Source organism: Fukomys damarensis, unplaced genomic scaffold, assembly GCF_012274545.1.
Source record: "Fukomys damarensis isolate Sample0158 unplaced genomic scaffold, DMR_v1.0_HiC HiC_scaffold_36, whole genome shotgun sequence".
NCBI lineage: Eukaryota > Metazoa > Chordata > Mammalia > Rodentia > Bathyergidae > Fukomys > Fukomys damarensis.
The window spans coordinates 17,342,535-17,353,933 of NW_022900948.1; the positions used below are offsets into that span (position 1 = coordinate 17,342,535).

At 42.0% G+C, this 11,399-nt stretch overlaps 1 protein-coding gene across 1 annotated transcript in view; it reads left to right on the plus strand.

Moving 5' to 3' along the window:
- Positions 1–11,026, plus strand: part of Col15a1 (collagen type XV alpha 1 chain) — a 104,055-nt gene extending 93,029 nt beyond the window's left edge. Inside the window, exons 35-41 of the mRNA XM_010614381.1 lie at positions 2,493–2,557; positions 4,255–4,383; positions 4,540–4,599; positions 5,751–5,810; positions 8,276–8,461; positions 8,563–8,678; positions 9,942–11,026. Coding sequence (XP_010612683.1) covers positions 2,493–2,557; positions 4,255–4,383; positions 4,540–4,599; positions 5,751–5,810; positions 8,276–8,461; positions 8,563–8,678; positions 9,942–10,155 — 830 coding nt within the window. The 3' untranslated portion in view covers positions 10,156–11,026. The remainder of the gene's footprint in view (positions 1–2,492; positions 2,558–4,254; positions 4,384–4,539; positions 4,600–5,750; positions 5,811–8,275; positions 8,462–8,562; positions 8,679–9,941) is intronic.
- Positions 11,027–11,399: the final 373 nt, after the last annotated feature.

Below are 11,399 nucleotides of genomic sequence, written 5' to 3' on the forward strand. Positions count from 1 at the left end.
ATATATATATATATACACACACACACACACACACACACACACATTATATATATTTAAAATATTCGATAAATTACCTTCATCTTTGCATATAAAACATCCATAAAACATATGAATTTAGTGTTCAAATTTTGGTCCTATCCCCAAGATGTCTCATTATGTATATACAAAGATTCAAAAATCTACAAAATATCAGAAATCTGATACACTTCTCTTTCTGACATTTCAGATAAGGCATGATCAACCTGTAGTAGCATAAATATCTTGTATGCATAATTTTCTGTTGACTGGGTTGGCATGAGCCAAGTGTGGGGGCACAGAGACTCAAGTAGTCTAGAGCATCAGAGCGAGCTTTGTACAGGAGGTGACCTTGGTGCTGTGGATTTGGTTTAGCCTTGGCTTTCTTGGTTATAAATGAGAAACATGACTCAAAGTAGTACAAGCAAAAGGGAAATTTATCGGCTGTGTAGGAGAGAGTGAACAATTAATCCATGGGGAGATAGGCAGTTGGAACTCCAGAAGGACCACTACCAAGGTCTTGACCTCCGCAAGGATTCTCAGGCTATCTCTTGTCCCAGCTTCTCTCTGTGCATGGGCTTCATGCTTCCTCACCTCACCATAAACCACATCCTCTGCACAAAGAGAAATATGACTACTGACAATTTGCAGCTTCCTCTGCCTGCTAGAAATCTTGATCTCAGTTTTAGTTTGAAAAGTCCTAAGGTGGGGCCGGTCCCAGGGAAGGATTCTGATTGGCCTACTCTAGCTGTGTCAACTTTAAACCAATCACTATGGCCAGGAAATTGGATCATGTGAAAACATGGTAAGGCTGGGTGTGGTGTTGCACACCTGTGATCCCAGAACTTGGGAGGCTGAGCTAGGAGAATTGCTGCAAATTCAAAGCCAGCCTAAACTACAGAGTGAGACCCTGTCTCAAACAACAATGAGGAGGTGGGGAGAGAGAGGGAATACAAATATGGTAGCTCTTTCTGGAACCAAACAGTTATAGAGGTGAACGAAAAGACCTCAAGGGAAGATGATGGGAAATAAAGGTACTGGATGGATAAAACCAGAAGGGACTACACAGTCTTGGCAGAGGAACAGGAGCTGCAGGAAGCACAGGCTGCAGAGAATCTGTTGTCTGCAGTAGTACTGCCCTAGGGGGGCCAAGGACACTTCACTATGTTGAATAAGGATTGCTCTCACACAATGATGACAAGTCTCAGTTTACAAAGCACCCAAGTAACTATTATCTTATATAATTCTCACAGCAAATGGGAGGAAGATGAAATGGATATTGTAAGTCTCATTTCATGGATGAAGACACCGAAGCTTAGACAGGATAAGAAACTTTTTCAGGGTCACACTACTACATACTAGTAGGAGGCATGGCTGCAATGTAATTTCCAAGTCACCCCTGGCTCTCTATCCTCTCGATGTTTACCACTTGTGTATAGACATTCAGGTACCATGCTGGAGCCTGCTCACAGTGACCTGACGAATCATATATGGTGACTTTACCAGAACTTGTAAAATCATCCTTAATTCTGCCAAGAGCTTTGCAGATTTTGTGGAGGAGGTGGGAGTGGGGACAGGAATTTAGAGAGGTAAAAGAGCAAGGGAACACCTGTAATAATTCTTTCATATGTTTACCTAAAGCAAGGGCTTTTCAGTTAGTGAATTATTGACTACTAGAGAGTTCAAGAATATGCTTCAGGGACTTGTCATCTCACTAACTTTTTTTGTGGGAGTGTGTGTGTGCACATGTTTTTCTGGGGAAAAGGGCAATGGTCTTCATCTGATTTTTAAGGGTATCATGACTCTTATCAAGTTAAGAAACCCTAGCTAATTGCTTTGTAATTTGCACAGCACATTCCGAGTTTGTATTTCACTCATTCTTAACACAGCCCAGTGAAGAAGAAATGCTCGTTTACATATCACAGATGAGACAGAAGGTCCAGGGAGCTTACTGTCCCCTCATGATCGCACAACTGGAAAGTGACAAACGAGGAATATGAGTCCATATCTTTGCCCAAGGGCAGAGCTACTGGTACTGCACTCCCCAGCCTCCTCCCACAGCCTAACCTCCTCTCTTCCTCTTTCTGAGCCCACTTCCTCTGTTCAGTGGTCACATGCTTGGCTTGGGTGAGGTAAGTTATATGAGTCAGGATATTTTTAGATGCAGGTGACAGAAAATCTAATTAAAACTGGCTTTTACAAATTATAACAGAAGGGACTGATTGACTTATAAACCTGAAAAGTCCAGCATCGCTTGATCTAGGATGACAATGAATAACTTCATCTCTTTGCTGTAAAACCAGTCAATGTGGCCTAAGTCGCACACTGGGTCCCAAACCTGAGGACACAATTGCCAGGTGGGATTTCTTGAAGCACTGAATTGGGGTTGTGAACACTCTTCTCAGTAGTCACCTGGCATATGGTCCATTTTTCAAGGAATGTGTTTTTTGTAATTTTTGTTTTCTATTTTGTCTTAGCCGTGGCCCTTCCAGGCCCACCTGGTCCTCCAGGACAGCCAGGGCTTCCCGGATCCAGAAATTTGGTCAGTATCATTATCAGTGTGTAGTCATCATTCTGCTATGGGTGGATTTAATTAAAACTTTGGCTATAATGTTCTGGGGCTGGCTTCCCTTTTACTTTGGAACTAGGACTCCGTGACACGTAGAACTGGTACAATTCCACAAACAGTGGAAGGTAATTTATCTCTTCAGTTGACTTATTAAGTAAAGAGATATAGAAACAAAATTACTTATTATTGAAATTCAGCCCAGTGAATCTTTAATTAGCTAAGTTATATAGTAAGAACTAATCACATTTGTTAGATTTCTCTTGCCTTAAGATGGCTGTCACGTAGAATAGCAGCCTCTGTGTTAAAATATTGCTTCTCCCAACGAAGGACAGGCTTCTTCTTCCCATACAGCTCTTCTCCCCCCAAAAGAATAACCTGATACTTACTACCTCCTAGCAGCTAGTGATGTCACAGACTTCTCCAATCTCTTAATACTACCTCACTCCACTTCACCCCAGCTCAGGCTAACCCCACCCCGCTCCTATAAAAGATGCTCTCTGTTCTGCCATGTTGCTCTCTCCTTTGTTCAAAGACAGCCTGGAAGATACTCCCAATAATAAAGGCTTGTTATGTCCTGGTCTGCTCCTGGTTTTTGGCTGTTTTTACCTAACAATATTGTATATTTTAAAATAAGCATCAAAGTATAAACACTGCCATAGTAGGTCTTGTAAACTAGTCATATTTATCCTAAGTCTTTTGCCTTTCACAATTCTGCTAAAAGGTGTGGTGATCCATCAGTTCCTAGAGGCAGGGTGCAGCATGCTGAGGTTATTATAATGCACATAAAGAGGGACAAATACCTCCAGGGGATGTTAGGAGTCCCAAAAGTGTCCTTTGATCTTTACTAGATTTTACTCAGAAAAAATGGCTGCCAAATGAAACAAAAGAAAATGAACACAAAACAAAAAGAAAACGCTATCTAACAGATGATAGAATTTTGATATTTGGTTCCTTGGTGGAAGGGATCTTCTAAGCCATTTTGATGAATGAAGTCAACTTCACGGAGAGATGAAAATTAATTTTTTAAAATTTTCTGAGCTTAAATAAAAATTCTTTTTGCTGATAGTCTTTGAAATTGGGTGCTGTTTAGTAGACTTTATGCAGCTTCTAAGTCTGCTTCTAGATATGCTAAATGGCTGTCTAATCTTTGGTATTTTTTGAGACAGAGAAATTGCAGGCCTCCACTTTCCATCATGTATTAAATATTGTAATTACCAAGCTAGGCGAAAAATTAAGGCCTAAGTATAATTGCCTACTTGCTTGCATTTTTTATTCCAAGTGCAAACAAATTTGAAACCTGTTACGAAGCGGCATGGGATGACACCATTTAGTTAATGCCACCGAGCAGCTTTAAAGAAAGGGAAGTGGAAAGACTTGCTGGTGGTTTTGCTCATAACAAAACCGAGAAAAGATAACTCTATTGTTACATCTTTGTGCTCACAGAATGGTATTTGCTGTGTTTTAATTCACGGTTTATAAAATTTAGATTTGTGTTTCAAGGTAATATATGTTTTCATTTCATCACAAAGACTCTCTCCTTTAGTTATTAGAGAAAGTATGGTACAGTAAGCCTTTTTATTGGCCATGAAGGCACACCTCCTAGTTGACTTTAAGGAGGGCCTGTATTCTAATGATAACGGCAATGTTTGGAATTGAAAATTATCTGACAGGTCACAGCATTCCGCAGTATGGATGACATGCTGCAAAGGCCCCATTTGGTCATAGAAGGAACATTCATCTACTTGAGGGACAGCACAGAGTTCTTCATTCGTGTTCGAGATGGCTGGAAAAAATTACAGGTAATTCTTACACTTTCTTTAAGAAAGTGCCTCCATATTTCTCTAAGGCTAATAATATATTCTCTAAGGATAATAATATATTCATTTTTCCATTGTGAAATTAGGCAAACAGTTTCTAATTGATATTTCATTTTCAATGCACTCTTTTCCTTAAAGCTGGGAGAACTGATCCCCATTCCTGCGGACAGTCCTCCACCCCCTGCGCTTTCCAGCAATGTAAGTAGTGCCCCTGCCTTGGCCCTGACTTCTTCATTTATCAACTTCCCGAGTACCCCTTGGCTCGCAGTATCAACTCTCCAAATTCAACAGCCAGAATTGCATGGTTTAGCATCTGTTGGAAACCCACAAATCCCTGGATGCCGACTGAGCATTCTCACAATAGAGCAAAGGGACAACAGGGCCCAGAAGTGGAATACTTCCTGATTGCATGAGTCTTCCTGGGCAAGGTTTTTTTTTCTCTCTCTCTCTCTTAACCTCACTTTACCAGTTATGAAATCATTAATCGGCTCAAACAATGCAGAAGATCCCTTTACTTTTTGATATTTTCTGCCTTGTAAGAACATGGGTTACTGACATGGTCCATCTTTGAGACTTGCTGTAACTGAATGAGGCAGCTGCAATTATCCCCATTTTGCAGATGATGAAACAGTCTTTGAAGGGGTGGCTTGCTCTATAAGTGAGTGTGTTGGCCATTTAGCATGGGTCCTCTGTTTTCTTTCTTTCTTTTTTTTTTTTGTGTGTGTGTTTCGTTTTCTGTTTTTTGAGAAAGGGTCTCACTATGTAGTGAGACTGACCTGGAACTCACTATGTAGCCCAGGCTGGTCTCGAACTTACAGCGATCCTCCTGCCTCAGCCTCCTGAGTGCTGGGATTACACACGTGCACCACCATACCCAGCTGTTTTCTTAAGAAGTTTTTAAAAATCTTGAGAGCATCCTTTCCATTTCTGAGGATGACTTACATTTGACTGTGAAATTCTTCAATAGTCAAGAGTCACAGTTAAATCAGGTGCTTTGGCACACGCCTGTAACCCAGTACTCTGGGAGCCTGAGGCAGGAGGATTCTAAGTTCAAGCCCAGCCTAAGCAACTCAGTGACTTAGTGAAACTCTCTCAAAATTTAAAAATTTTAAAAAGCTGGAGATGTAGCTCAGTGCATAGGCTCTTGGTTCGATCTCCAGTAATGAAAAAGAAGGAAGGAAGGAAGAGAGGAAGGGAAGGAGGGAGGGAGGAAGGGAAAGGGTTACAGTTTAAGACTGTAACAAACAAAAGTGTCTTCCCAAGAAGTATTGAATTTGCACCTCACTGTAGTATGAGGAACAGATTGAATGTGTATTCACAACTGTTTCTTTTCTCCTTTTACATAACAGTCATATCAGCTTCAGCCTCCACTGAACCCTATTTTAAGTGCCAATTATGAGAATCCTACCGTAAGTACAATTCATACATTTTCTTTGCCAACATTGAATGTCTACTATCTGCTAGACCTTGGGCTTAGTACACAGTTCCTACTGTCAAGATGCTTATAGACCAGTGACCAAGGCAAATAAAATATGGGCAGTTACAGTGTAGTACAGATACTTTTTGGGGCAAAGCAAACGAGATACTGGAGTTATGAGGAAAGTTGTGGAGAAGATGACCTGGAACTCTAGGAGGTGAGCACTAAACTAAGATCTAAAGGACTATTGATTCAGGAGTAGGCCAGTTGGGAAAAAGGGTGGAGATTCCAGATAGAGGAAAGATGGAACAGAGGGAGGCAAGGAGAAGTGCTGATTGCAAGCATTTCAGTCTGATCAAAGGACTAGAGTTCAATGCAGACAAAGGAGAAGTATATTCTGCAGAGGTCAGCAAGGGCAAGGGCTGGCCATGAAAGACCTGTATGCCACCATAAGAACTTTGACCCTTTTCTGTGGGCATTGGGGAGTTACTGGTGGGGTTAAGTTAGGAAAAGTGTATGATAAAACTGGCACTTCAGAAATTATCTTGCCCAAATGGATCGGAGAAGATAGGAGCTAGGGTCCCAAAATTAGTTCAGTGGTTCCTGTATTTTCCGAACTAGGGCAAAGCCGCAAACATGTGGGGAAGTGGCAGGCTGAAAAGACATGAAGGAGGCAGGAGTGACCAGTTTGGTCACTGATGGAATATGGTGCCTTGAGGATGACAGAGATTAGTAATTATGGCCAGTTTTCGGCCTGAATAATCAATGGTCATAAGTTCCTTTCCAGGGTTCATTTCACATTATTGGAGTTAGTAACTGTCACTCTATTCTTTTGCCAACTTAAATAAAGATCTTAGTAAATAAAGATCTTATTTATCTTCCTGTAAATCATTACAGGAAACCTGTGAGACTCAGTCAAAGAAAGGACAACCAGAACTGGGGTCTCTTGTCTCTGCTATGCTGCTTTACTATTTCTTTCTTCAGAAGGAAGTTCTTCCTTCTGCAAGAGTCTCTCTTCCCACCTCCGCTCCAACCTAACACACAGACAGAGGTTATATGAGCTTGCATACAGCCCTGATTGCCATCGCACTAATTCTGGGCCTGATGCTATGTGATTGTATGGTTGCAGAGCCCCCCTTCACCTGACTCAGTTAACTCTTGGGAGAGAGCATCTGCATAGTCTCTCTTGGGTCATTGCCCACTCCCAGTCTAATCCACGGGAGCCAGGAGAATAAAAAGGAAGACCTATGGCACTTTCAAAGAGTAAGGCATAGGTATAACAGGCAACAGAAGGGTACTCCCTATAATGTGGTCATTACTAAGGAAGACCTCACTGGGGCATGATGAGTCTGAGGTGCCCAGGTGACACCTAAGAAGAGACAGTCAGGAAGACATGGGACATGAAGGTCAGAAGCCTGTAGTGGGACCGAGTCTGGAGACATATGTGGGAGTCTTTAGCGAAGCCATGGCAACTGTTATGGGGGTGGTAGACTGGACTATATGGAGCAAAAACAGAGGAATGGATAAAAGAAATGTGAGAAGGAAACTAAGAAGCCATGGCCAACAAGGAAGAAAGAATGCCAAATGGTACTAGCCTGCCAGGAGTTCCATAAAAAAAAAAAAAAACTAAATCATATCCTTCAAAGAGAATTCTAGCTAGTTGAAGAATAAATGAGAGGGTAGGGAAGAGAAAAACCCTTCAAAGGACTCCAAAAAAAATTAGGATGGTAGCTCATGGAATTTTTCAACAGTTTTATAAATTCAGAAGTAGTATACATTCACTGTAGTTCAATTCCCGGTACCAAAAACAAACAAACAAACAAAAAAATAGGCTGTGGAGTGGCTTTTATTTTTGCTGCTGAACAAGGTGGCAGGGATGTACAGCTACAATGGTTATGACACCTAGTTTTTAGAAGGTCCTATCCAAGCAGTCTTGGTAGTAAATGTCACATCCTTTTCCTTTCAAGGCCATTCCCTGGCCCCTGGTGTGATCAGTCCTAGTTCTGCTCAGGAAATGGAAGAAAGCACAGACAGCAGATAGCCAGAGAAGCTCTTGGATCCAGGACCAATGTCAACTGAAAACCCCTTCTGGGACTGAGCTAGGGACACTCAGAGGTCCCAAACATATGCTTCAGGCTGGATTCAGTTCTCTGAAGTCCTTTATTTGGTCCAAATAGGGTTTGGTTTTGTGTTGTTTTCTCATCAAAGTAAGACATTTCACGTAATACAACTGTTCAAAGAGCTGAACGAAACAGGTTGCTTGGGGAACCGTAACTTTTCTGCCCTGGGGATGGTCCTGTGGTTCTCATGTAAGGTCCAGGTTGAATTAGATGATCCGTGATGTACAGAATCTTCAGTCCTAAGACTGCTGGGATCTTCTTCAGGACACAAGACCATCCTCAGGTTGTGGTTTCCCATCAGTGCTAACCGCATTGTTTTTTCTCTCACTTTTTTCAGTTGCACTTGGTTGCTCTAAACATGCCGTTTTCTGGGGACATTAGAGCTGATTTTCAGTGCTTCCAGCAGGCCAGGGCTGCAGGACTATTGTCCACCTTCCGAGCATTCTTATCTTCTCATTTGCAAGATCTTTCCACAGTTGTAAGGAAGGCAGAGAGATACAACCTTCCAATAGTAAACCTCAAGGTAAAGATAAAACCTGTTCCCCTTGTTCTCTGGGTGCATCAGTCTCCCCGGGGACTGTAACAGGGACTGTAATGATTCTATTATGATCTTTATCTTCACAGGGCCAAGTACTTTTTAATAATTGGGACTCGATTTTTTCTGGTGATGGAGGTCAGTTCAATATACATGTTCCAATATACTCCTTTGATGGCCGAGATGTGATGAGAGATCCTTCTTGGTAAGCGAGGGTGGGAACCTACTTACATGGTATGATAGAGAGTTTTAAGGTGCATCCTCACAATGGCGTGCCTTTACCAGCTGCCCTACTGCATGATTGCCAACATGAAGCTACAGTGAGGTAGCTGAAGGCTGAAGGCCATGGACAGAGCTGGTGGACCTGAGTTCAGTAGCTTAATATGAGACCCTAGGCAAGGCACTTGCACTCTCTGAGCCTCCGTTGCCTTGCCTTTTAAATGGACAAGATGACCGTATTTATACCATCAGATTGTTGTGCGGTTAGAACAAATATGTACAAAGCATACCATGCAGTAGGCTCTTAAGTGCTAAGTGCTGAACTCCTGGTGATCCAGTAACTCTGTACATGAATTCCCTCTAAATCTTTGCACATGATTGTGCTTTTCATAACAGAACAATTCAGCAAATCTTTCTTCCGGTTACTCTATAATAGGTCTGATGTCAGGCCTGGAAGGCATAGTAATAAACCTATATGACCCCTAACCCTAAAGAGCTCCCATTCCTCAAGGAAAGACAGACAAAAGATAACTGTGTGATTGTAAAATGGAGAAACTGATAAAATGAGAAGCACATAGATAACCATTCATTTTCACTTAGGGATGCGAATCAGAGAAGGCTTCCTGGGAGAGGAGGCACCTATCGGGCTTGGAAAGATAATAAGGAGTTACTAAATTGGTCTAAAAATGAAACAGGGCCACTCTAGACTAAGGGGCCTCATGAGTGGTAGTTTAGATTTACAAAAACCGAGTACATGGCTGGGAAACAATTGCAAGCTGGGTGTGGCTGGAATAGAGTGTGTTCAGAAAGCTAGAAAGAACCATGAGTGCTGCATGCACATCTGTAATCCTAGGACTCTAAGGAGCTGAGGCAGGTGGAATACAAGTGAGCCCAGCCTGGGGAACTTAGTGACTTAACGAGACCCTGTCTCGAATTTTTAAAAAGGTTGGGGACGTAGCTTACTGTGAAGGCCCTGGATTCATCCCCCAGAAGAAAGAAAAAGACCAAAGGAAGGAGGGAGGGAGGAAAAGAAGGAGGAAGGAAGGGAGGAAGGAAGGAAGGAAGGAAGGAAGGAAGGAAGGAAGGAAGGAAGGAGACCATGAGAGTAGAGAGATCTAGCATTAGATTCTGTGAAGGGGTAAGGAGTTCGACTTGATTCACTTCATTCACTAGACTTACCACGTTGTTTACTGAGATGTACCACAAAGATGTGTCATTCAAAATGTAACATGACAAAATCACCTTCTAGGCCCCAGAAGGTCGTCTGGCATGGCTCCACCACCCACGGTGTCCGTCTTGTGGATAAGTACTGTGAAGCATGGCGAACCGCAGACACGGCAGTCACGGGATTCGCCTCGCCACTGAGCACCGGGAAGATTCTGGACCAGAAAGCATACGACTGTGCTAATAGGCTAATTGTTCTGTGTATTGAAAACAGTTTCATGACAGATGCTAGGAAGTAATGACCTTCCAGTGATTCCTAAAGAGTTTTCCAGTTTTTCTTAGGTGAAGAGTTGACACTGAAATCTAAAATGTTTAAGTGTTGTAAATATTACAGTTTTTTTTATTACACATTCATCACAAGAGCAACCAAAGAAAACATACCTCAGTGCACTCAAAATTGAAGACATGAAGGACTCAATGCAAAGGCAAAATCTGAGTCGCATATTGGTGCTACATACTGCAGGAAACCCCCTGCAGCGTGAATATCCCAACACAGCTTAAGGGCAAGGTGAAAACAGAGACCGTGGCATTTGCCCACTGCAGCCTTCAGAAATTACCTTCTTCCTCTTAACCATGATGTCTGAGTGTAAGATGTCTTTCATGTTTTCTTACAAAGTCAGTGTTTAGAAATGTTACCCCTTTCTAAGTTATATGCGATTCAGTTCTTTATTATTTCACATCTAGCCATCATTTGCAACTGTTATTCATACAGAGAAATAGAACTGCTCAAATGGTCTTGCTTGTATTTTCTTACTGTATCAGACTTTAATGTGTTTTTTCCCTAAAATATTATTGCTGTAGGAGTTTTTATATTTTTACCCAATTTGTATTTTAGTATGGCACCTGTTTATGTAACTCTGGCTTGCTGGAAAAGTTGAAACTCTAAATTATCTGAAATTAGAAGAGAAATAGCACATAATTGCTACCTGTCCCTTGACAGCCCTCCTCTCCACCCCCCACCCACCATTCTATGGCTTCCGTTTGGCAGTTCTTGAATTACAACTGCAGCTGAAACAGACAGGTTCACGGGGACGAATGTTTTGAAAAACATGTATCTTCATGCTGTATTGTTTTCCAAGTAAGTGAACATAAAAACATCCCTTCCAGGTGCTTTCTTCTGTTTGACTTTTTCACCCTAATTCCTTTATTCTCTGCCGTTGATGTGGAAGTGACCTGGGGTGGGTTTGCTAATCCTGTCATGGCCACTTGGACGAACCCTCAGACAGTGATCAAAGAAATGAAGACCTTCCCATCATGCTCATCCGCTGCCCTCCCCCCACCCCATGGGGTGAGGGGCAAAAGCGTCACAGAGTAGAGACAAGATCTGTTGTGATTTTTCCACTGTCTCAGTGCCTGATTGTGGGCACATCTGTCTCTGTCACTCAAAGAGGTGGGGATAAAACAAGTACAATGTCAGCTTCAGTTGTTCAACATCATAGTTATCAAAGGTCTCTTTGACTTTTTGTTTATTTGAGACAGGGTC